The sequence below is a fragment of the Erpetoichthys calabaricus genome, chromosome 10 (assembly GCF_900747795.2).
Source record: "Erpetoichthys calabaricus chromosome 10, fErpCal1.3, whole genome shotgun sequence".
In the NCBI taxonomy this organism is placed as follows: Eukaryota; Metazoa; Chordata; class Cladistia; order Polypteriformes; family Polypteridae; genus Erpetoichthys; species Erpetoichthys calabaricus.
In genome coordinates, this window is record NC_041403.2 from 9,134,723 (window position 1) to 9,156,538 (window position 21,816).

The 21,816-nt window shown below is 41.8% G+C and overlaps 1 protein-coding gene across 2 annotated transcripts in view; it reads left to right on the forward strand.

Annotated features, from left to right (window-relative positions):
- The window catches only part of tie1 (tyrosine kinase with immunoglobulin-like and EGF-like domains 1), a 228,931-nt gene that overhangs the window by 18,456 nt on the left and 188,659 nt on the right, over positions 1–21,816 (forward strand). For both annotated transcript variants that reach the window (XM_028810856.2, XM_051932702.1), the window contains exon 2: positions 14,062–14,358. In XM_028810856.2, coding sequence (XP_028666689.2) covers positions 14,062–14,358 — 297 coding nt within the window. The remainder of the gene's footprint in view (positions 1–14,061; positions 14,359–21,816) is intronic.

The window sequence follows — 21,816 nt, forward strand, 5'->3', positions numbered from 1 at the left end:
GTAAACGTTAACATTCAACATTATACAAAGTTATTGTCTGTTTTTCTGTTTTTCACCTGCATTATTATCATTCTTTAATTTAATATTATTTATTGTATCAGTATGCTGTTGCTGAAGAATGTGAATTTCCCATTGGGATTAATAAAGTATCTATCTATCTATCTATCTATCTATCTATCTATCTATCTATCTATCTATCTATCTATCTATCTATCTATCTATCTATCTATCTATCTATCTATCTATCTATCTATCTATCTATCTATCTATCTATCTATCTATCTATCTATCTATCTATCTTCAATCACATCTTGGTTGCTTCATTTCAAATCCACTGTGGTGGTGCCAAAATGATGAAAATTGTGTCACTGTCCAAATACTTATGGACATGACTGTAGTCTTTAACATTCTTAAATATCCTTAACATGGCAACACACAAAAGTAAATCGCTCTGGCAAATCAATGATACAATCTGGTTGTTTCCGCAGCTGTCTCTGGCAATGATGGCTGACACACCAAGTGTGTATGGCTTTGAGTCTCTTGAGGTCACATCGCTGTGCCTTAACTTTATGGATCTTCTTGGTTCTTCCTTCTCCTGCTCCTTCCTGGTTCTTCTCCGTCTCTCTTCCAGCTTCAAGTTGACTTTTTCAAGCTTGTCAGGGCCAAAGGGAAAGCCCCCTGGCCTCTCTCTGTGCGATGTGATTTTAATATATGTCCACGCGGTTGTGATTGCACAGAGATAGCTAATAGTTTAAGGGCATTAATAGGGAGTGGAAAGTTCATAAAACGACGATTAGAACCTGACCTTTCTAAAAACATATTTTTGCTGTTTACAGTTCTGACCTTTCTCTAAATCCTACTTTTGTCTGCAAAATGTGTCTGTCCTGCTGGTCTGCCTGCAGAAGAATCTCCTCTGCGTTAAACTGCCTTCTGCCTCTACTAACACTTCCTCTTTCTGTGGTTTAACAAGCTACTTTTATACCTTCAAGCACAGTTTCTTCAACTATGGTTGCAGATTGTCACCATTGGTGTGCGAGTTACTGTTGTATTTAACGGTAAAAGATTGCAGATGGCTCATGAAAGTGGGTCATGGTGGGTTGCCACAGGTTGTTTAAGCAATCAACATTTCTTAGATGATCACCCTCAATGACACCCTACCGCTCTGGTGATCTTCCAGAATTCTCCAAGATAATTAGAATTAGATAATTAGAATAATCTGGACAAGAACAGGCCATTCTGCCCAGTCCTGTCCATTTCTTTCTTCCATAAAAACATCAAGTCGAGTTTTGAAAGTCCCTACAGTCTTACTGTCCACCACACTACTTGGCCGCTTACAGTAATCCCTCGCTATATCGCGCTTCGACTTTCACGCCTTCACTCTCTCGCGGATTTTATATGTAAGCATATCTAAATATATAACGCAGATTTTTCGTTGCTTCGCGGGTTTCTGTGGACAATGGCTCTTTTTACTTCTGGTGCATGCTTCCTCAGTTGGTTTGCCCAGTTGATTTCATACAAGGGATGCTATTGGTGGATGGCTGTGAAGCTACCCAATCAGAGCACGCAGTTAAGTTCCTGTGTGCTGATTGGCTCAGTGACGGAGCGCCGAATTCGATTTCACTGCGTTAACCAGGAAGTCTCGTCTCGCTCATTCAGCATCAACGTGCTCCTGCTACTGCTTCAGGAGGCTGTGCCCAAGCACCAACGGAAAATGCTAAAGATTGCTGAAAAGGTAAAAGTTTTGGATATGTTGAAAGAAGGGAACAGCTACGCCGCTGCAGGACACCATTACGGCATCAATGAGTCCATGATTCTTTTTATTTAAAAAGGAGGAAAAGAATATAAGATCTACAGCTGCAGTGTCCTTTAACCAGGGCGCAAAACAAGTTGTAAGTGGATATAATAAGGCGGTAGTCCGGATGGAATCTGCTTTAGGGATTTGGATTGAAGAGTGCTGGAAGAAGAACAATGGCGGTGCTACCCAGTCACCTGAAGAGGCTCCTTTAGAAGAGCTGTAACGCTCTCCTTTGTTGTGCAGTAAAATTAAACTCATCGTTATTGGACAAGTCGTAGTGTCATTGTTGGTGAGTAACATAATTAATTTTCTACGTACAGTACTTAGTACATAGTTTAGTATCACTGTACACACATTTTACTGTATACAATTTTTCTTGCATTGTATGTATTTATTGCTGGTGGCCTGTCTGCCGTAATGGCTGTAACAAATGTGATATCGGAGACGCTCGATATCTTTAAAATAATATTTAGGTTTTACTGTATATAAACAGTGTGTTTACATACTACATAATTTCAATGAATCTTACCTAATATCTAAGAGAATACAAAGGGTTTATGCTGTATAATTGTGTGGAAAATGTTTATAATAGTGTGGGAGAGTTTATAAGGGCTTAAAATATATAAAAATAACCATATGAACATATGGTTTTTACTTTGCGGATTGTCACCTTTTGTGGGGGGTTCCGGAATGCAACCCCCGCGATCGAGGAGGGATTACTGTATTCCAAGTGTCTATCTCTCTCTGTGAAAAGAAAAACTTCCTAATGTTTGTGCGAAAATTACCCTTAACAAGTTTCCAACTGTGTCCCCGTGTTCTTGATGAACTCATTTTAAAGTCACAGTCTCGATCCACTGGACTAATTCCCTTTATAATTTTAAACTCTTCACTCAGGTCTCCCTTTCATCTCCTGTAAAGGCTCAGCTCTTTTAATCTTTCCTCATCACTCATCCTCTGTAGCCCCAAAATCAGTCTTGTCACTCTTCTCTGGACCTTTTCTTGTGCTGCTATGTCTTTTCTGTAGCCTGGAGACCCAAACTCCACACAGGACTCCAGATGAGGCCTTACCAGTGTGTTATAAAGCTTGAGCAGAACCTCCTGAGACTTGTACTCCACACATCAAGGCGCTATATAACCTGACATTCTGTTAGCCTTCTTAATGACTTCTGAACACTCATATCACCTCTTAATCTTCTTTTGCTTAAACTGTATAGGCTCAGCTCTTTTAATCTTTCCTCATAATTCAACTCCTGTAGCCCTCGAATCAGCCTAGTCGCTCTTCTTTGGACCTTTAGGGTCCTAATCATGAACACTCGTCCACAATTCTACAAGAGAGAACCACTGCACCAGCATAGGGTCTGACAATAGGTCCAAGGATTTCATCCTGATACCTAATGGCAGTGAAGGTGCCATTGTCTAGCCTGTAGAGGTCTGTGCGTCCCTCCATGGATATGCCCCCCCAGACTATCACTGACCCACTACCAAACTGGTCATGCTGAACGATGTTACAGGCAGCATAATGTTCTCCATGGCTTCTCCAGACCCTTTCACGTCTGTCACATGTGCTCAGGGTGATCCTGCTCTCATCTATGAAAAGCACAGGGCACTTACCAGTGGTGGACCTGCCAATTCTGGTATTCTATGGCAAATGTCAATCGAGCTACACAGTGCCCGCTAGAGGATGTCGGGCCCTCAGGCCACCCTCATGAAGTCTGTTTCTGATTGTTTGGTCAGTGACATTCACATCAGTGGCTTGCCTCTCCTGGAGGTCATTTTAGATAGATAGATAGATAGATAGATACTTTATTAATCCCAAGGGGAAATTCACATACTCCAGCAGCAGCATACTGATAAAGAAAATATTAAATTAAAGAGTGATAACAATGCAGGTATAACAGACAGACAATAACTTTGTATAATGTTAACATTTACCCCCCAGGTGGAATTGAAAAGTCGCATAGTGTGATGGAGGAACGATCTCCTCAGTCTGTCAGTGGAGCAGGACGGTGACAGCAGTCTGTCGCTGAAGCTGCTCCTCTGTCTGGAGATGACATTGTTTAGTGGATGCAGTGGATTCTCCATGATTGACAGGAGTCTGCTCAGCGCCCGTCGCTCTGCCACAGATGTCAAACTGTCCAGCTCCATGCCTACAATAGAGCCTGCCTTCCTCACCAGTTTGTCCAGGCGTGAGGCGTCCTTCTTCTTTATGCTGCCTCTCCAGCACACCACCGCGTAGAAGAGGGCGCTCACCACAACCATCTGATAGAACATCTGCAGCATCTTGTTGCAGATGTTGAAGGACGCCAGCCTTCTAAGGAAGTATAGTTGGCTCTGTCCTTTTTGTCGGCTCTGGCAGTGCTCATCCTGTTCCTCGTTGCCCAAACGAGCAGATACTGGTGGGTCCTGCTGATAGGTTAAGGACCTTCTATGAGGGGCCCTGTCCAGCTCTCTTAGAGCAACTGTCTGTCTTCTGCAATCTCCTCCATGCCATTGAGACTGTGCTGGGAGACACAGCAAACCTTCTGGCAAGAAGTTGGACTACCTGTGCCAGCTCTGTAGGGTCCAGGTATGGCCTCATGGTACCAGTAGTGACACTGACCATAGCCAAATGCAAAATGAGTGACAAAACAGATGAGGAGGGAAAAATGTCATTGGCCTCCCTCCAGCTGTTAACCCATTCATTCGTTTTTTGGGGGTCGTCTCATTGTTGCCCCTCTAGTGCACCAAAGCAGCTGAAACTGATGAACAAGCCCCTCTGCTACTTAACTGACCAGATCAATAGCCCACAAGTGTCATTGACTTGATGCTATACTCAGACTCAAAAGTGGTCCTTTCATTTTTTTGAGCAGCATATATATATTTATATATATACTAGTCATTTAGCCCGTTACAATAACAGGCGCTAGAACAGTAGTGCATAAACATTAGTAGGAACAGTCTATATTAAATGGCAAGGGACTTTGACCTCATTCTTTTTGTTGGTCGTATTTTTCTTTCTTTCAGCCTTTCTTTTGTTGATGTTTACTTGCTGAGCTGACCGTTCTTCGTGGGCTGCCGCCGTGTATTGTGTGTCTTTAATTTTCTGTGACAGTAATACTGTCTTGTACGGCTCTATTCAATAAGGGCGCGCACAAAAAGGCGAGCTTTAAAAGGGCGACCTCAATTGAGCGCGGCGAATAAAGGCTTTCGTAGATAATTTAGTAATAATGAAGAGCAACAAAGGTGCAGATCTTTATTTACGCGCGCCTTTATTCGCTGCGCCCAATCGAGGTCGCCCTTTTGAGGCTCGCCTTTTTGTGCGCGGCCTTATTGAAGGATACCGTCTTGTACATCCGCTGGCTTGTACGTCCGTAATATACGTCCGTACGTCCGTAATATACCTTTAATTTTCTCTGGCGGTAATACAGGCGTGCGCGTCAGTAACATGCCTTTAATCTCCTCTGACAGTAACACTGGCTTGTATGTGGCTGTAATATGCGTCACTGTATTGTGTACCTTTAATTTCCTCTTGCAGTAATACTGGTTTGTATTTCCATAAAACGCCTCTAACTTTCTCTGACAGTAATATCGTGCATCGCACCGTGCCCCGCGCATGTGCACTTCACCAGAAGACACCCACACATGGACACCTGGATGCACACAGGGATTTTATATATATAGATAACAACACACACCAAAAATAAAGTGAAAAAAGCGTAACACAACCAATGCTTTCACAGTGAGAGATGTCATGAGCGCACAACAGATGACGTTTACACTCCCTGTGTTCGCATCATCTTCCACTGCATTTTTTTCACTGCATGCACAATTTGAATGTAGTTGCCTTATTCAAACCTCAGACCAAATTTCCCTCGAATTTAACATTTGAACTCGGGAACATTCAAGGTTAGAATCGTTTAAAGTATGAAGTATCGCTGTATATACAGTATATTGTCAGATGTGAGCTTGGGAGAGTGTTAGACAGTTTAAGGTTCATCTAAAAAGGTTATGCGGTGACACACAGAATAACACAATTTCCATTTTCCTTACAATGGGGCAGTCTTGCTGAAGGATAAATGACGTCACTTCTTCCTTCCTGTCTTCCTCCTCTCCAGAAGTTAACATCACTGGAAGGCCAATGTCAGTCTGGACTAGAACTTGATCAAAAGTGGAATTCTGTAAGACGGGACCCATGACACTCTGTGTTCCCCCACGTCACTTCTCTTGAGTTGCAAAATAAAAGTCAAAATCAAATTCCTTGGAGGTGCAAACCTTGCAAAAAAATTTGTTGATTGTGCCAATCTCTTCAGGGAGACGTGAGGAACAAATTAAATCATGAATCCGTTACATAACAGTTAGTTTTCAGCATCTTTCAAAACACAAACAATTGTAACCAACAGACTGCATGTAAACCATATTTGAAAAAAAATGAAAAAGCCAAGGAACAGTTGGAAAATATTAAAGCTGACAGTCAATAAAACAGTTGGTTTGTTCCCTGGCTTATGTTTATTTTGTTTTTCTGTGTTTTTTTAAGTATTATTTTCCATTTGTTTTAATGCATTTTTTAATATTGTTTTGTTTATCATTTTAAATCTACACATGATGTATTTAAGATGTTTAAATATTTTCTTTGTCTTCTGTGGGTGAAATCCCAAGAGGAGTGTCCATCATGACTGCTATGTGTAGGCCAGGGTCCATAGAGCTGGAGTTTTAATTCTCTTTTTATGTCTTTTTCACTCATTTTTAATTCTTTAATCTTATTATTGTCATTATGTTTATTATTGTCATTTATGTTTATTCTGTATATAATTATATTCACTATATACAGTGGAACCTCGGTTTGCGAGTAACTTGGTTTACGAGTGTTTTGCAAGATGAGCAAAACTTTTTGATAAATTTTGACTTGATAAATGAACAAGGTCTTGCAGTACGAGTAGTATGTATACGCTTTGTCTGCTGAGCGTCATGTGATCACAACTGAGCTGATGGTTCTTCTCTCTGTCTCGTGGCGGGATTGTGGGCAATCATCTCCTATTCTCCGTCTGAGTCGGCGTGACTCACTCATAGTAAACATCCGTACGAGCGTATACTGTTTACTACAGCATTAGCATTGTAACTGTGTGTGCGCACGCGCACATGTTTGTGTGTATGTGTGTGCGCTCGCGCACGCATGTCTGCTGTGACATGCGAGTCCCCGTCTTGCACACTAAAACACAAAGCTGAGTCTCAGTACTTTAGCAACACTAGCTTTATTCAGCTTGAAACAGACACAGCAGTCAGGCAGGGCCCTGCGCATTTATAATGTTCCTTGTTCCTTGTATCACCCATCGACGGCAGGCGCTTATAGCATGTCCGCGATCTTTTTGGATTCGCTTTTACGGCGAACTGCTACAGCGCTGGGAGACTGCGATTGCTTTGGGACGCTCTTCCATGTGTTGTCCCGTTGGGTGGAATCCCACAAGAGTTTAGAAACTCACTCACACCAGCCATGATTCTTTTCAAAGGTAAAGTGCAGATTAATTTTTTTTATGTATTTTTACTTGATATTTTGTATTAATCATTTTTATATGAATAGTTTTGCGTTGTGGAACAAATCATCCGAGTTTCCATTATTTCTTATGGGGAAATTCACTTTGATATACGAGTGCTTTGGACTACGAGCACGTTTCTGGAACGAATTATGCTCGCAAACCAAGGTTCCACTGTATATATATTTTTTGTGACATTTGTCAATTGTTTGGTTTCTATGTTTGGACCAATTTTCTTCCATGTACCTTGTGTTTTGTGGGCGGTTCCCCTAGAGGCAGGGCCATCTGTCAATCACCATTGAGGGGACTGTTCCTGGCCTTATACAGTAAAGGCTCATGGGAATTGCAGTTCCTCTGTGATACATTTGTATGTGCTTGGTGGTTAGTGAATTTGTACTTTTTTTTTTTTTTTTGCTATTGCTTATTCTTTATTGTTTTTTTTTTTAAATTATTTTATACTCTACTGCACTCTTTTTGTGATTTCTGGATCTCATATTGGGACTTTACTTTCCTTTGCCTTTTCAGGCAACTCCTTTTCCCTCTTGTGTTCTGTGGAGCTTTTTTTGTTACAGAGCAAATTTATTTGTAAAGTCCCTTCCCAAGAGTTTATGGGAGTGGAGGAACAAAAGAGAGAGAACGAGAGAGGAGAATAGAATATTGGTAAAGAACTAATGTATAAGAACCTTCTTGTAAGGTACCTTTCTTACAAGTCTTTCACTTGTACCTGACAAAATATATAGACTTTTAACATGATGATAATTCATATGACATTGTCCTGTTTCACTACACAAAGCATAACGGTACATTGAAGATGAATTATTCAAATAAAATGTTACACTGCAGAATCACAAGTGAAAAACAGTCATGTGACTCATTTGTAAGTAATGATTCAATTTAAAGATAACTGAAACAATGAACGAGAGAAACATGTGACTCATTCTCAGGTATTGATTCATTCACAATTCCAATGAATGAGAATTGCATGACTTGCTCTCGGGTAATGACTCATTAGCCAATCAAATGAACAAGAATCATGCAGCTTGTTCTGAGGTAATGATTTGTTCTCGATTCAATTGAATGAGAATCATATGACTCATTCTTGGGTAATGCTTCATTAGCAAATTAAATGAATGAGAATCGCACAAGTTTTTCTCGGGTAATGATTCATTAGCAAATCAAAAGAATGAGAATATTGTAACTCATTCTTGGGTAATGATTTATTTGTGAATCAACTGAATGAGAATTGCATGAGTTGCTCTTGGGTAATGATTCATTTGTGAATCAAATGAACAAGAATTGTGCAGCTCGTTCTCAGGTAATGATTTGTTTTCGAATCAATTGAATGAGAATCATGTAACTCATTCTTGGGTGATGATTCATTAGCAAATGAAATGAATGAGAATCACATGACTTGCTTTTGGGTAATAAATCGTTTGTAAATCAAATGAATGAGAATCTTGTAACACCTTCTTGGGTAATGCTTCATTCGTGAATCAATTGAACAAGAATTGCATGAGTTGCTCTTGGGTAATGAGTCCTTTGTTAATCAAATGAACAAGAATCACCTGACTCGCTCTCAGGTGATTTGTTTGCAAATCAAATGAACGAGAATCATGTGACTCGTTCTCGGGTAATGATTCAGTTTTAACTCAAAAAAATCACTAACCCAAAAAAGACCAAATAATGTGTGCTAAAGTAAAGTTGAAGGCAAAAAATTGTTAGAATAATATACTATATATATTAGGTTTAATGTTGTATGATTTATTTGTTGAATGCACAAAGGAACATGAATATATTAGTTTTAATATTGTTTATATATTCTGGTTAAAACATTTCTAATAACGAATTTTACAAAACAATGAATACATTGTAATAGAAATATGTTGATACTGTATTGTACTTACAGTGCATCCGGAAAGTATTCACAGCGCATCACTTTTTCCACATTTTGTTGTGTTACAGCCTTATTCCAAAATGGATTAAATTCATTTTTTTCCTCAGAATTCTACACACAACACCCCATAATGACAACATGAAAAAAAGTTTACTTGAGATTTTTGCAAATTTATTAAAAATAAAAAAATTGAGAAAGCACATGTACATAAGTATTCACAGCCTTTGCCATGAAGCTCCAAATTGAGCTCAGGTGCATCCTGTTTCCCCTGATCATCAGATGTTTCTGCAGCTTCATTGGAGTCCACCTGTGGTAAATTCAGTTAGTTGGACATGATTTGGAAAGGCACACACCTGTCTATATAAGGTCCCACAGTTGACAGGTCATGTCAGAGCACAAACCAAGCATGAAGTCAAAGGAATTGTCTGTAGACCTCCGAGACAGGATTGTCTTGAGGCACAAATCTGGGGAAGGTTACGAAAAAATTTCTGCTGCTTTGAAGGTCCCAATGAGCACAGTGGCCTCCATCATCCGTAAGTGTAAGAAGTTCGAAACAACCAGGACTCTTCCTAGAGCTGGCCAGCCATCTAAACTGAGCGATCAGGGGAGAAGGGCCTTAGTCAGGGAGGTGACCAAGAACCCAATGGTCACTCTGTCAGAGCTCCAGAGGTCCTCTGTGGAGAGAGGAGAACCTTCCAGAAGGACAACCATCTCTGCAGCAATCCACCAATCAGGCCTGTATGGTAGAGTGGCCAGATGGAAGCCACTCCTTAGTAAAAGGCACATGGCAGCCCACCTGGAGTTTGCCAAATGGCACCTGAAGGACTCAGACCATGAGAAAGAAAATTCTCTGGTCTGATGAGACAAAGATTGAACTCTTTGGTGTGAATGCCAGGCGTCACGTTTGGAGGAAACCAGGCACCTCTCATCACCAGGCCAATACCATCCCTACAGTGAAGCATGGTGGTGGCAGCATCATGCTGTGGGGATGTTTTTCAGCGGCAAGGACTGGAAGACTAGTCAGGATAAAGGGAAAGATGACAGCAGCAATGTACAGAGACATCCTGGATGAAAACCTGCTCCAGTGCGCTCTTGACCTCAGACTGGGGCGACGGTTCATCTTTCAGCAGGACAACGACCCTAAGCACACAGCCAAGATATCAAAGGAGTGGCTTCAGGACAACTCTGTGAATGTCCTTGAGTGGCCCAGCCAGAGCCCAGACTTGAATCCAATTGAACATCTCTGGAGAGATCTTAAAATGGCTGTGCACCGACGCTTCCCATCCAACCTGATGGAACTTGAGAGGTGCTGCAAAGAGGAATGGGTGAAACTGGCCAAGGTATAGGTGTGCCAAGCTTGTGGCATCATATTCAACAAGACTTGAGGCTGGAATTGCTGCCAAAGGGGCATCGACAAAGTATTGAGCAAAGGCTGTGAATACTTATGGACATGGGATTTCTCAGTTTTTTTATTTTTAATAAATTTGCAAAAACCTCAAGTAAACTTTTTTCATGTTGTCATTATGGGGTGTTGTGTGCAGAATTCTGAGGAAAAAAATGAATTTAATCCATTTTGGAATAAGGCTGTAACACAACAAAATGTGGAAAAAGTGATGCGCTGGGAATACTTTCTGGATGCACTGTAAATGATAAATGAGAAAAATCATCAGTGGCATTTTGATGTAGTTTGAACTCAAAAGAATCATAAGTGAAGTGACTTCAGACTCAGGATTCAGGTGCTTCTTTCGCAGTCTCTTTGTCAGAGATCCAAAAAGATGGTGACAACGTATACATTTCAGGGCTTCCACTGAGCTCCGCAGAATTGATTTGTTCATGATCATAAATTGACACATATGATTCACTGGAAAGAGTCATTCAAAACAAATGAATCGTTCATGAGTCGCCCATCATTAATTGTTTAATGGAGGAAGAGTTCAGGGTCATGAGAGAAATTAAATTGGAAAGTGGAGCTTTGTGGTTTTTGAGAGGTGGTCATGAGGGTGAGGCACTTCTCCTGTGGACGGGAGTTCAAATCCCTTTTTTTTAGGCCCATCTAGGCAGCAGGGTTTAACTTTGCACTTTTGTTTACACCTCAACTCTGTGACATCACTAATAATATTACTGTACTGCTAATCAATTTTCCCTCTAATTTTTTATAGGCTATGTGCGCAAAAAATATCATCCGTGCGCATTTTAAAGCAAGACTAAATTTTTGTGCGCTACAGAATGTTTGTTGGAGTTCAGTTATGGGCATTTTTGGGCAGCTCTTTCAGTTTGTCTAAATCAAGTTACAAAAACACGATGTTATTTCAGTTATCAATATCAAACAAGTTTCATTGTTAAATGCTATACCTATTAATAATGTGTAATTATATTTTATAGGTAGCATTTCGAAAATAAGAGTAATTTAGTTTTCAAAGTTTTTCTCTGCGATCTTTCATATTTATCCAGTCTGAATAAATTCTGTCAAGATCTATCGTGCCTCCATCTTGAAGGTTACTCTTAATACGCATCAGCATTTCCAAATGTTCTAACTGTAAACGGTTCCTTTGCTTCGTTTTCAGATTGTTCATTAAACTAAAACCACGCTCACAATCTGCACTCGAAGCTAAGAATGTGGCACCAATGTCCATCAATTTTGCTAATTCTGCAAATTGATCATTCTGAAATGCAAATTTCGTCATCTCTGGAAAGCTGTTTATCAGATTGCTTTTAATTTTTTCTGCAACAAGGAATTTAAAGTCATTGTATTGTTGAATAATGACACTTTCCTCCTGAAGAAATTGTTTGTACTTTAAACAAAGAGATCGGATATGTTCAATTCCAAAGTCAAAGTCGCATTGTGCTATTGCTGTACAGTCAAAAGCAGACCATTCCTCAATTTCATTTTCAGGAAATCTTTCACCCAGATGCAAACATAGGACGTTGATGAAGGTTAATATGGAATTAGTATCCACTGAAACTTCTTTTCCAGACACCTTGTCAAGAAGACTGTTAACTTTATCACTTCATTTAACCTTCTCACCAAGGTACTGCATTCAAAGTTTGTTCAGTTTACCCTGTGCAAGATGATAAGCTTCCAATGGCGTCAAACCACATTTTTGAAATGCCATAGTTAAAGAAGCCATTTCTGATAAGACATCATTCAAAATTTCCAATGTTATATGAAATTGTTCACTCTTCAGCTTCTTATAGCAGTACTTTGATATAGGATCATTATCTTTGGATTCTTCAAAATATTTTAATAGGGGATCATAATTTCGAATAATTGCTTGAAGTGCAAAGTGTCTGGATAACCAGCGCACTTCATTCAGAGGTCTGAAAGCAATTGATTCACATTCAGATTCATCTGTTATTTCCTGAATTTGTATCTTTTAGTAGAAGACTGACAGAACACGGTGTACACAGTTCTCATTAAAGTTTCTACTTCTTTCATTAATTTCACTTCTTTCCATGAATCAGAAAGTCCCAAATCTTCCCGATGTGCAACACAATGTTGTTGCACTAAATGAGGAACATCTTTTCTCAGCTGTGCTGCAACACCATTTATTTTGCCCAACATAACAGAGGCACCATCGGAAGTGAACATAACCATTTTATTCAGGTCAAGTTTATGTTTCCTATAGAATTCCCTGACTGCTGTTACTATTGATGTAGCATCGCATGCTTCCAACTGTAGCATCCCACCAAATGATGTTCTATACTCCTTTGAATTAACTGGCCGATACTTAAAGTAGAGTATTAAGTACTTGTTGACAGAAATGTCTGTACTTTCATCAACAGTTAACGTATGATACGTTGCTAATTTAATGTCAGCCATAAGATCCTCTTACACAAAACCATTTATAATTCCAAGAAATTCGAACGCATAGTTTTTGCTCCTCCAGCTATGTGGTATACTAACATACTTTGCCATGTGCTCATTGATATCTTGAACAGAGAGCAATGAGATATTCATCTTAATGGCCAGCAGAACACTGTCGATAAGAACCTTAATTTCATCAGGACTGGAACGCTTCCGTTCATTACTAATTTGCATGCTTTCTTTTTTGGTTGGGCTTTCAAGCAACATGTGAACCAGTCCCCCTCTTAAAGTTGGATTTTTACTTCTGAGTTTCCTAATACTGTCGGTATGAGACTTGCTTGATAGATGGCGTTTCAGAAAGTCCAGTTTCCAGACATCATTCCACACTTTTCCTGTAGAGAAATCACCAGTTGCTTTGGCATCTCGACAATAACAGCAAACAACTCCGTCGTCTTCGTCATATGTAAATATTTCACGCAGTTGAACACGCATTATATTTCGAGATTCCGGTGTCTCCGTTTCAACAACTTCTTCAAGCCATTCAGACTTAAAAGCTATTGCAGCTCTCTTGCGTTTTGCACCTTTCATCTCTTGCGGTTTCGACATTTAAAAAATTATATCTAGCTACAAAGTACCAGGCTGAACACCAAGATTCCACGAAATAAACAATACAATGGAAGTCAAAGAATCAAAAGTTAGCGCGTTTCGTACAAAGATGTTATAGGCTGCCGCAGGCAGCAAGATACCGCATAGCGCCGACCGTAGCCTGCTACGCAGGAATCTAGGTCAGTCAACTCTGATTGGTCGTAGCTGCACAAGCGACGCCACACCCCTGGTTTAAAATTTATAGCGCTTCGATAAATGGGATAAATGGGAAATCGGAACAGCTGGCCTTCTGCAACATTTCACTTTAATGCCAAAAATCATTTTAGGCAAAAATTTAATTTTTGTGCGCGCTATTTTAATTTGTGTGCGCGGGTTCGGAAAGTCGTGTGCGCGCGCACAGCTTAGAGGGAACAGTGCTGCTAATCTAATCGTTTCGTCTTTCTTTGGCCTCCAGATGCTGTCTTGGACGTCACATTCATTGCAAACATGCAGACTAAGGAGACAAAGGACTTCTACCTGTCCTGTATCTCCGGAGAGCGAGACCCTGGCAAAGAGGGGCACCTCCAAATCCAAAAAGACAACAGCATCATCAGGGTGGTAAATCCCTCCAAACTGTCCTTCATCAAGAAGACTGAGGGGGAGCTCCAGGTCACAGATTTCATCCACCTCGGTTACTGGGGGATTTTCTACTGCATCGCCAAGACGTCAACTGAACAAACCAAAATTCCTCTCATCAATAACAGTCCATCAGGTAAGCAAGACCGCAGGTTAGAAATGATCTTGGGGGTCCTTACAGGTGAAGGTGCAGGTCATGTTAGTTTTCACAGTCTTGGAGGTTGGATTCTGCTGTGAGAAGAGCAAAGTTTTGGTTTGGTGTTTTGGGGTATGGGGTGGCAGGAGAGTCCACTGTATACACCTTAGAAGAGTCTCCCCCCTGTGACTCTTCTAAGGTGTATACGGTGGACTTGAGTCTTCAGACCCCCATCACTTTCTGCACATTTTATTGTTGTTTTTGAAGGATAACTTTGAGATTTTTACCCAACAGTCTACTCTCAATGACTCGTAATGACAAAGTGGTTACATGTTTACTAAAAATTTATCAGTTTATCAAAATTTATCAAAATTGATCAAATTTATTAAAAAACCAAACACTGAAATTGCTAATTACCAGAAGTATTCAGCTATGGCAGTCCTGATTGGGCTCAGGCGCCTCTTGTCTGCTTTAATTCTCCTCGAGATGTTTCTAGAAGTTGATTGGAGTCCACCTGTGACAAACCCGAATTTTTAGCTCAACTAAATTAATTCATTGTGTCAGCATCATTAAGCGAATAAACACACTAAATTCAATAAGAGTTCATTTCATGTTTCTCCAGTTTTCTACTTGATACAGTCAGTCTGAATTTATTTTGGTGTTCAGCTTGAAGTCTACCATAATTACCAAACGTTTGAAAAGATTTTTTGTCCGATGTTATCATGTCTCTTTACGTCATGCCTTCCACCGTTCCTTCTTCCAACTCATGAATGCATTGTTTTATGGAAATTCTCCCAGAGATTTGTTTTCGTGTTTTTGCTTTGTTAAAGAAGCCACCGAGAGATGACAAATAGTTGGGACCCCATAATTTGATATTTCTACCGTTTAGTGCCAAGAAAGTGGCGCAGTTGTGATGCTTGGGCTACGCCATCATCTATGATGTCCGACACATTTGAAATTACACAAGTCCAGCTTTCAGTGGGTAGTAGGAAAGGAGCCTTTTTATAGCGCTGGTTTGGTGGGATTGGAAAAAGATGGAGAGGTGGAAGTTTGGTTGTGGTCCTCCTTTGAGAGCAGCCACATAACATGCATTTCAGAAGAGATCACCCACCTGAAGCTTAAGCCTGTTCAGGCCCGGCCAGTAATTGGATGGGAGACCATCTTGGAAAAAGCTTGGGTTGCTGCTGGAAGATGTGCTGGTGAGGCCTGCGGGGGGCACTAACCCTGTGGTCTGATTGTGGATCCCAAAAATGGGGCTGTCTGACAGATTAGATGTAAAATCGAAGTCCTGACTCTCTGTAGTCATAAAGTATCCCTGGGCATTGTTCATAGAGTGTAAGGTGTATCCCGATGTCCTGAGTAGTAAAGGAGTGTCACCATTATACATCACACAATTTTGACAGGTGTATGTACCGCCCCCCCTGGCATTTCCAGTACCCATTGTATGCCACCTGGTTAATGGGTTGTTTCCCCCGCGCTCTGGTCTCTGCCTGTTGTCGAGTGCACTGTTTGACTGGCATTGGCCCTTTTGTCAGTCGTGCGTAAGGAAAATGGTCGGCCGATCTTAGCCTTGATCCTAAAAACTGGGTCTGTTCATCTTTGTGGCTTAGAAAAATGACCGCCCGAATACACGAACCAGCATTGTATGTGTTATGATATTTTTGTATGTTGCAGTTTAATTCATATGCTAATACATATTTTCCATGGATATATTACTTCATACAATTTTTGACAGCGGCGCCATGTTGCCTTCAACCCATAGACTTTTCACATTCCCGCTGCCCTGTCTGTATCCTGATTGGCTGTTATGAAAATGGGAAGCACTTGATGCAGTCAGCGCATGCCCGAATCAGACTGGTGTAATGCCATTGGCTAGCTTAACATGAGGCCTGTGTTTGTTGATTGGTTAAAAATATGCTGGCGGGTTATCTAAAAAAATCTTATCTTTAAATGTTTTGATTGGCCTGAGAGTTGTAAAAGCTTCTCCCAAAAGCATATTTAAAGATGGGTTTTTGGACCCAAAGCCTCTGGGCCACCTCAATAACAAGATTTGGTTATGTTGTGGTATGCGCAGGTGTCCATCTCCTTATGACCGAGACCTAGCAAGCTGGCAGTGTCCACCGCTATTAAGGTCAGAAAGAAGACACTAACGCTTACAGCTAACAATTCTTCTGACCAAGCTGAAGTAGGCTGGCTGAGTCCACCACTTTGCAAGGTTTAACCGGCTAAATTATATTATTTATTATTATTTATTACATTATTTATAATGTGTGAATTTCCATCCATCCATTTTCCAAACCGCTGAATCCAAACACAGGGTCACGGAGGTCTGCTGAAGCCAATCCCAGCCAACACAGGGCACAAGGCAGGAACCAATCCCGGGCAGGGTGCCAACCCACCGCAGGACACACACAAACACACACACACACCAAGCACACACTAGGGCCAATTTAGAATCGCCAATCCACCTAACCTGCATGTCTTTGGACTGTGGGAGGAAACCGGAGCGCCCGGAGGAAACCCACGCAGACACGGGGAGAACATGCAAACTCCACGCAGGGAGGACCTGGGAAGCGAACCCAACAGGTCTCCTTACTGCGAGGCAGCAGCGCTACCCACTGCACCACCGTGCCGCCCATGTGTGAATTTCCCCTTGGGATTAATAAAGTTATCTATCTATCTATCTATCTATCTATCTATCTATCTATCTATCTATCTATCTATCTATCTATCTATCTATTAGATAGGACATAAAAGGCACTACATAATTGATATATAGTGCCTTTTATGCCCTATCTATCTATATATTATAAAATGCCTTTTATATCCTATCTATATATTATGTCTGTCTGTCTGTCTGTCTGTCTGTCTGTCTGTCTGTCTGTCTGTCTGTCTGTCTGTCTGTCTAACCAGAGTCCATGTGTGGCTGGGCCAGTCGAACGTTCTCGCTGGTGGATCACGGCATCGGAGCTTGTCGCCCCTTTATTTTAGATGTATTACCGGCTCACTGATGGGTTGGGACCTTGTTTGCAATTTGATTTGTGTTCTCATACATGTATACAATTCTTGTGTTTTTGCTTCTTTTCAATTGAATTGCTAATCTGTATACAAACAAGCTTGTGTGAATATTTTACGGCTGTTTCTCCTGCTTTTATTCATACTTTTAAGCAATTAATGTATAACACACAGTGTGTAACCCTGAAAGTGAAGACCACGTGTTATTTTGCTATGTTTGGAATTTTGCTTCAATAAAACTTGTTTTAAGACACTTTATTGGTATCTTTTTGATTCATTCAATAAAACTTGTTGTTTTAAGACACTTTGGTATCTACTACATTATGATTTACTTTATAAAGGGCTTGGTTTTGCAAGGTGGGCAAGGTAATGGGATGCCCATGGTGTGTTTGGGCTGTACAGCCAGGTTTCCTTGCCTGTGTAATAGATTCTCTCTAAAACTTTCTTGCACATCCACTCTGCAAGCTATTGTTTTAAAACATCTTGGTATCATCTGGGGCGGCACGGTGGCGCAGTGGGTAGCGCTGCTGCCCCGCAGTTAGGAGACCTGAGGACCTGGGTTCGCTTCCCGGGTCCTCCCTGCGTGGAGTTTGCATGTTCTCCCCGTGTCTGTGTGGGTTTCCTCAGAGCGCTCCGGTTTCCTCCCACAGTCCAAAGACATGCAGGTTAGGTGGATTGGCGATTCTAAATTGGCCCTAGTGTGTGCTTGGTGTGTGGGTGTGTTTGTGTGTGTCCTGCGGTGGGTTGGCACCCTGCCCAGGATTGTTTCCTGCCTTGTGTCCTGTGTTGTCTGGGATTGGCTCCGGCAGACCCCCGTGACCCTGTGTTCGGATTCAGCGGGTTGGAAAATGGATGGATGGATGGTATCATCTGCTATATGCCTTGCTTTATAAAGGGCATGGTTTTTACACGGTGGGCGAGGTAATGGCATGCCCAAGGTGTGTTTGGGATGCACTGCCAGGCTCCTTGGGTGTATAATAGAGTCTCTCTAAAGTTTTCTTGTACATCCTCTCGCAGGGTCTGTCACTCATGCTCTCTGTACGCAGATAAGAGCAGGGTCACTAACACTCTCTATACTCTCTGTACACACAACCCCGGCTCTGTACGGAGCCAGGAGCAGGATGCCTGCTCCACCCCAATTGCTGACTTACCTTCTGACACCTTACAGGGGCCCGAAGGACCGTCTCGGATCACAAAGATGAACAGACCCAGTTTTTAGGATCAAGGCTAAGATCGGCCGACCATTTTCCTTACGCATGACTGACAAAAGGGCCAATGCCGGTCAAACAGTGCACTCGACAACAGGCAAAGACCAGAGCGTGGGGGAAATGCCCCATTAACCAGGTGGCATACGGTGGGTACTGGAAATGCCAAGGGGGGCGGGACATACACCTGTCAAAATTGTGTGATGTATAATGGTGACGCTCCTTTACTACTGTCCTGGATAAATTACCCACCATGGCCTGGTCATTCAGGCCCCCTAATCATCCCCTGTAAATATGATTCTGTCCTTTGTTTGAGACGTATAACTGAGGTCCTGACTCTCTGCAGTAATAAAAGATCCCTGGGCATCCTTCCTAAAGAGCAAGGTGTACCCCAATGTCCTGACTAAATTACCCACAATGGCCTGGTCATTCATGCCCCCTAATCATCCCCTGTCTCTAATTGACTATCTATCTCCCTCCCCTTTACCACCTAAAAGCTAACATGCAAAAATGGCTGCCATTGCATCATTCTAGTTAGGGGTGGGCAGCATCAGTCCTGAAGAGTGGCGGGGACTGCAGGTTTTTGTTCCGACCCAGTTTCTTAATGAGAAGTTAGTTATTGCTTATGAAGCACTTCCTGCTCATGTGACATTTTGATGCTGGCATTGAATTTATTAATAACTAGCTGTCTCCAACGGCTCCACCCGCATAGTAGTGAAACTGGACAAACTTTAAGAATCAATAAACAAACAGGTATCGCTAGCCAAGCAGAGGCGAGGTACACTCCAACACGTGGCCAGAGGTAGACCGACTCGAATGGAGGCTGGCACGTGAGTAAGCATGGCCCCGCAGCCACTGCGATGAGAGAAGTCGCAAAATAAACCAGAATGTTCAAGCAAATTCTAGAAAAAAGCCCACTCTAAATCCGTGAAGTAGTTCTCTCGTTCGCTAGCTATGCGGATGTAAGATACGGCCCGAGGCTGGTGCGTGAGTGAGGAGGGCCTCGGTTCGCTGCGTGTCTCTCAGATTTGTGCAAATAAATTGGTACCTCAAACAACTATTATATTTAGCATTATGAGAGAAGTCCAAAATCAGCAGGAATGTTCAAGCAAATTATTGAAAAAAAACCTGATCTAAATCCGTGAATTAGTTTTCGTGTGAAAAGTGGACAGACAGACAGACAGACAGACAGACAGACAGACAGACAGACATTGGATTTTATATGTATAGAGAGCAGAGATAATAATTCAAATTGTTGCTATCTATTTACTTACCTATTTTGGTGGTGTTGCTTGTTAAGGCTCTCCCTCCCACTAAATTACCTATTTCAGTCTTAAACAGCTGCATTCAGTGTTTTAATGGCTCCCTATTAGCATTAAGATGCAAATGACAAAGGAGCCAGCAGTTCCCCATCTGACTTGTTTCCATTTACAGCTGTGTATGTTCATCATGCACTCTCTGGTTTAATAAAACACTTAAGAGAAACATGGGACAGACCAAAAATGATCCGTTTTAGGCTTCAAATCATTCAGATAATATCCTTGAAAAGGAAAAAAAAAACATCTACGATATTAGAACCTAATTTTACAGACTTAACAAGCCATAAAATTTAAAAAGGTCCGAGACTGGCAACGATTGGTTTCTAATTAAGCAAGTAGGTTGGAACAAAAACCTGCAGCCGCTGAGGCCCTTCAGGACCGATGTTGCCACCCCTGGTTTAACTGTAATTGCATTAAATTCTGAACCCGAGTCATGCTTGGGGTTAATGTCAAGGAGGTTCATCAGTACTAACACCTATGTGGTTTGTAGTGATGGACAAGAAACATTTTTAACTCTTTCAGGGCTGATGTCGACTTTTGTCAAAATTCAGGGGTAGAGTTCAGTAATCAGCTGTAAGCTGCGACAAAACTCACCCTTGCGTTTTAGTTTGACTCTCTTTGCTAGAAGGAAAGTTACATAGCTGTGTTGATTTGACCTCGATTCTCTACACGTGCATGATTAGCGAAGAGCAAACCACCTTCTAAAATAGTATCGACCAAAGCGAATGTGCAAAGCAAAATACTCCATGGATGTTTTACGTAATTTCGTTGAGTAGGACTCTGACTTGTCAGACTCCTAGTTTGATACAAGTGATCTGGAGATGAATGAAAGTAAGGTACCAGCATCATGTGATCGGTCCCCAGCTGATTGTGGTGCTGAACACTTTCATGTAGATGATGCTCACACAGCAGCATTTGCCTGGGAGGACCACCACATATTGCATTACACTGCGACCATCACCAACCACCCATCTGCTGTGCGAAAAAAGCCAGGGTGCAGGCCCACCGTGCATTCCTGCTGTCCATTGAGGTGCCTCCACACAGCCATTACTGCCAGAGATGCAGAACATGCACCAACAGCAGCCACAGCATGTAGCAACAGATGTTGTATGTTAATTTATGTGTGAAACAATTGCTTTGTGAGCTTCTCAGAAAACTGAGTTTTTTAGAAAAAATACTCAGCCCTCAAAGAGTTAATGAACAGTACAGTACCAAAAGAGTCCAGTCTTTGTCTCAGTTCACTGGATAGCGCAACCATAGAGCAAGACAGGAAGCACCAGGACTCTAAAGACTTGGACTTTCATCCTTTTCCAGAAATCTCAGGAGCGCCACACACCCCTTTCCAGCGACCTTGTGAACCTCCATGCGCTCCAACTCCATCTACTGATACTTACTATAAAATCCAGTGCAAAAAAGCAATCCAATAAATAATCCTTAAAATGAGGTTAAGATGCCAAGGTAGGAAGCAAATCTAAAATCTCAGCCCCCGGCACCTCCTTTCTAAAACTGACATCTGCTCTGCTTACCCCATATGGGATCTTGCAGCCAGAGGAGACATCCTGTTGAAAGACACAGCCAACCTTTTCTCATAGGCTCAGGTCCCTGATGTCCCACGGGCTCCCAGAAGGAGCACGCCACGCCTCGCTCCTCCAACTCTCGCTGCCAGTTACCCCAAAAATGCTCAGCCAAGTGGCTCTCTTCAGCCCGCAAGCATCGGCTCTATGCTCCTCCAAGGGACTCTCCTCCCAGCTGCCAGCCTACTTTCTTCCACACCCTGGTGGCTCCCATTCCTGACTTGGTTCTCCCATCTTTAACCTCCATATCTTTCTTTTCTGTTGTCTCATTTTTCTTGCCTCTATCTTTGATCTGTCTCTCCATCCGCTGTGCAGGCTCCTTTATAACGCCTGATCGGGTGCAGT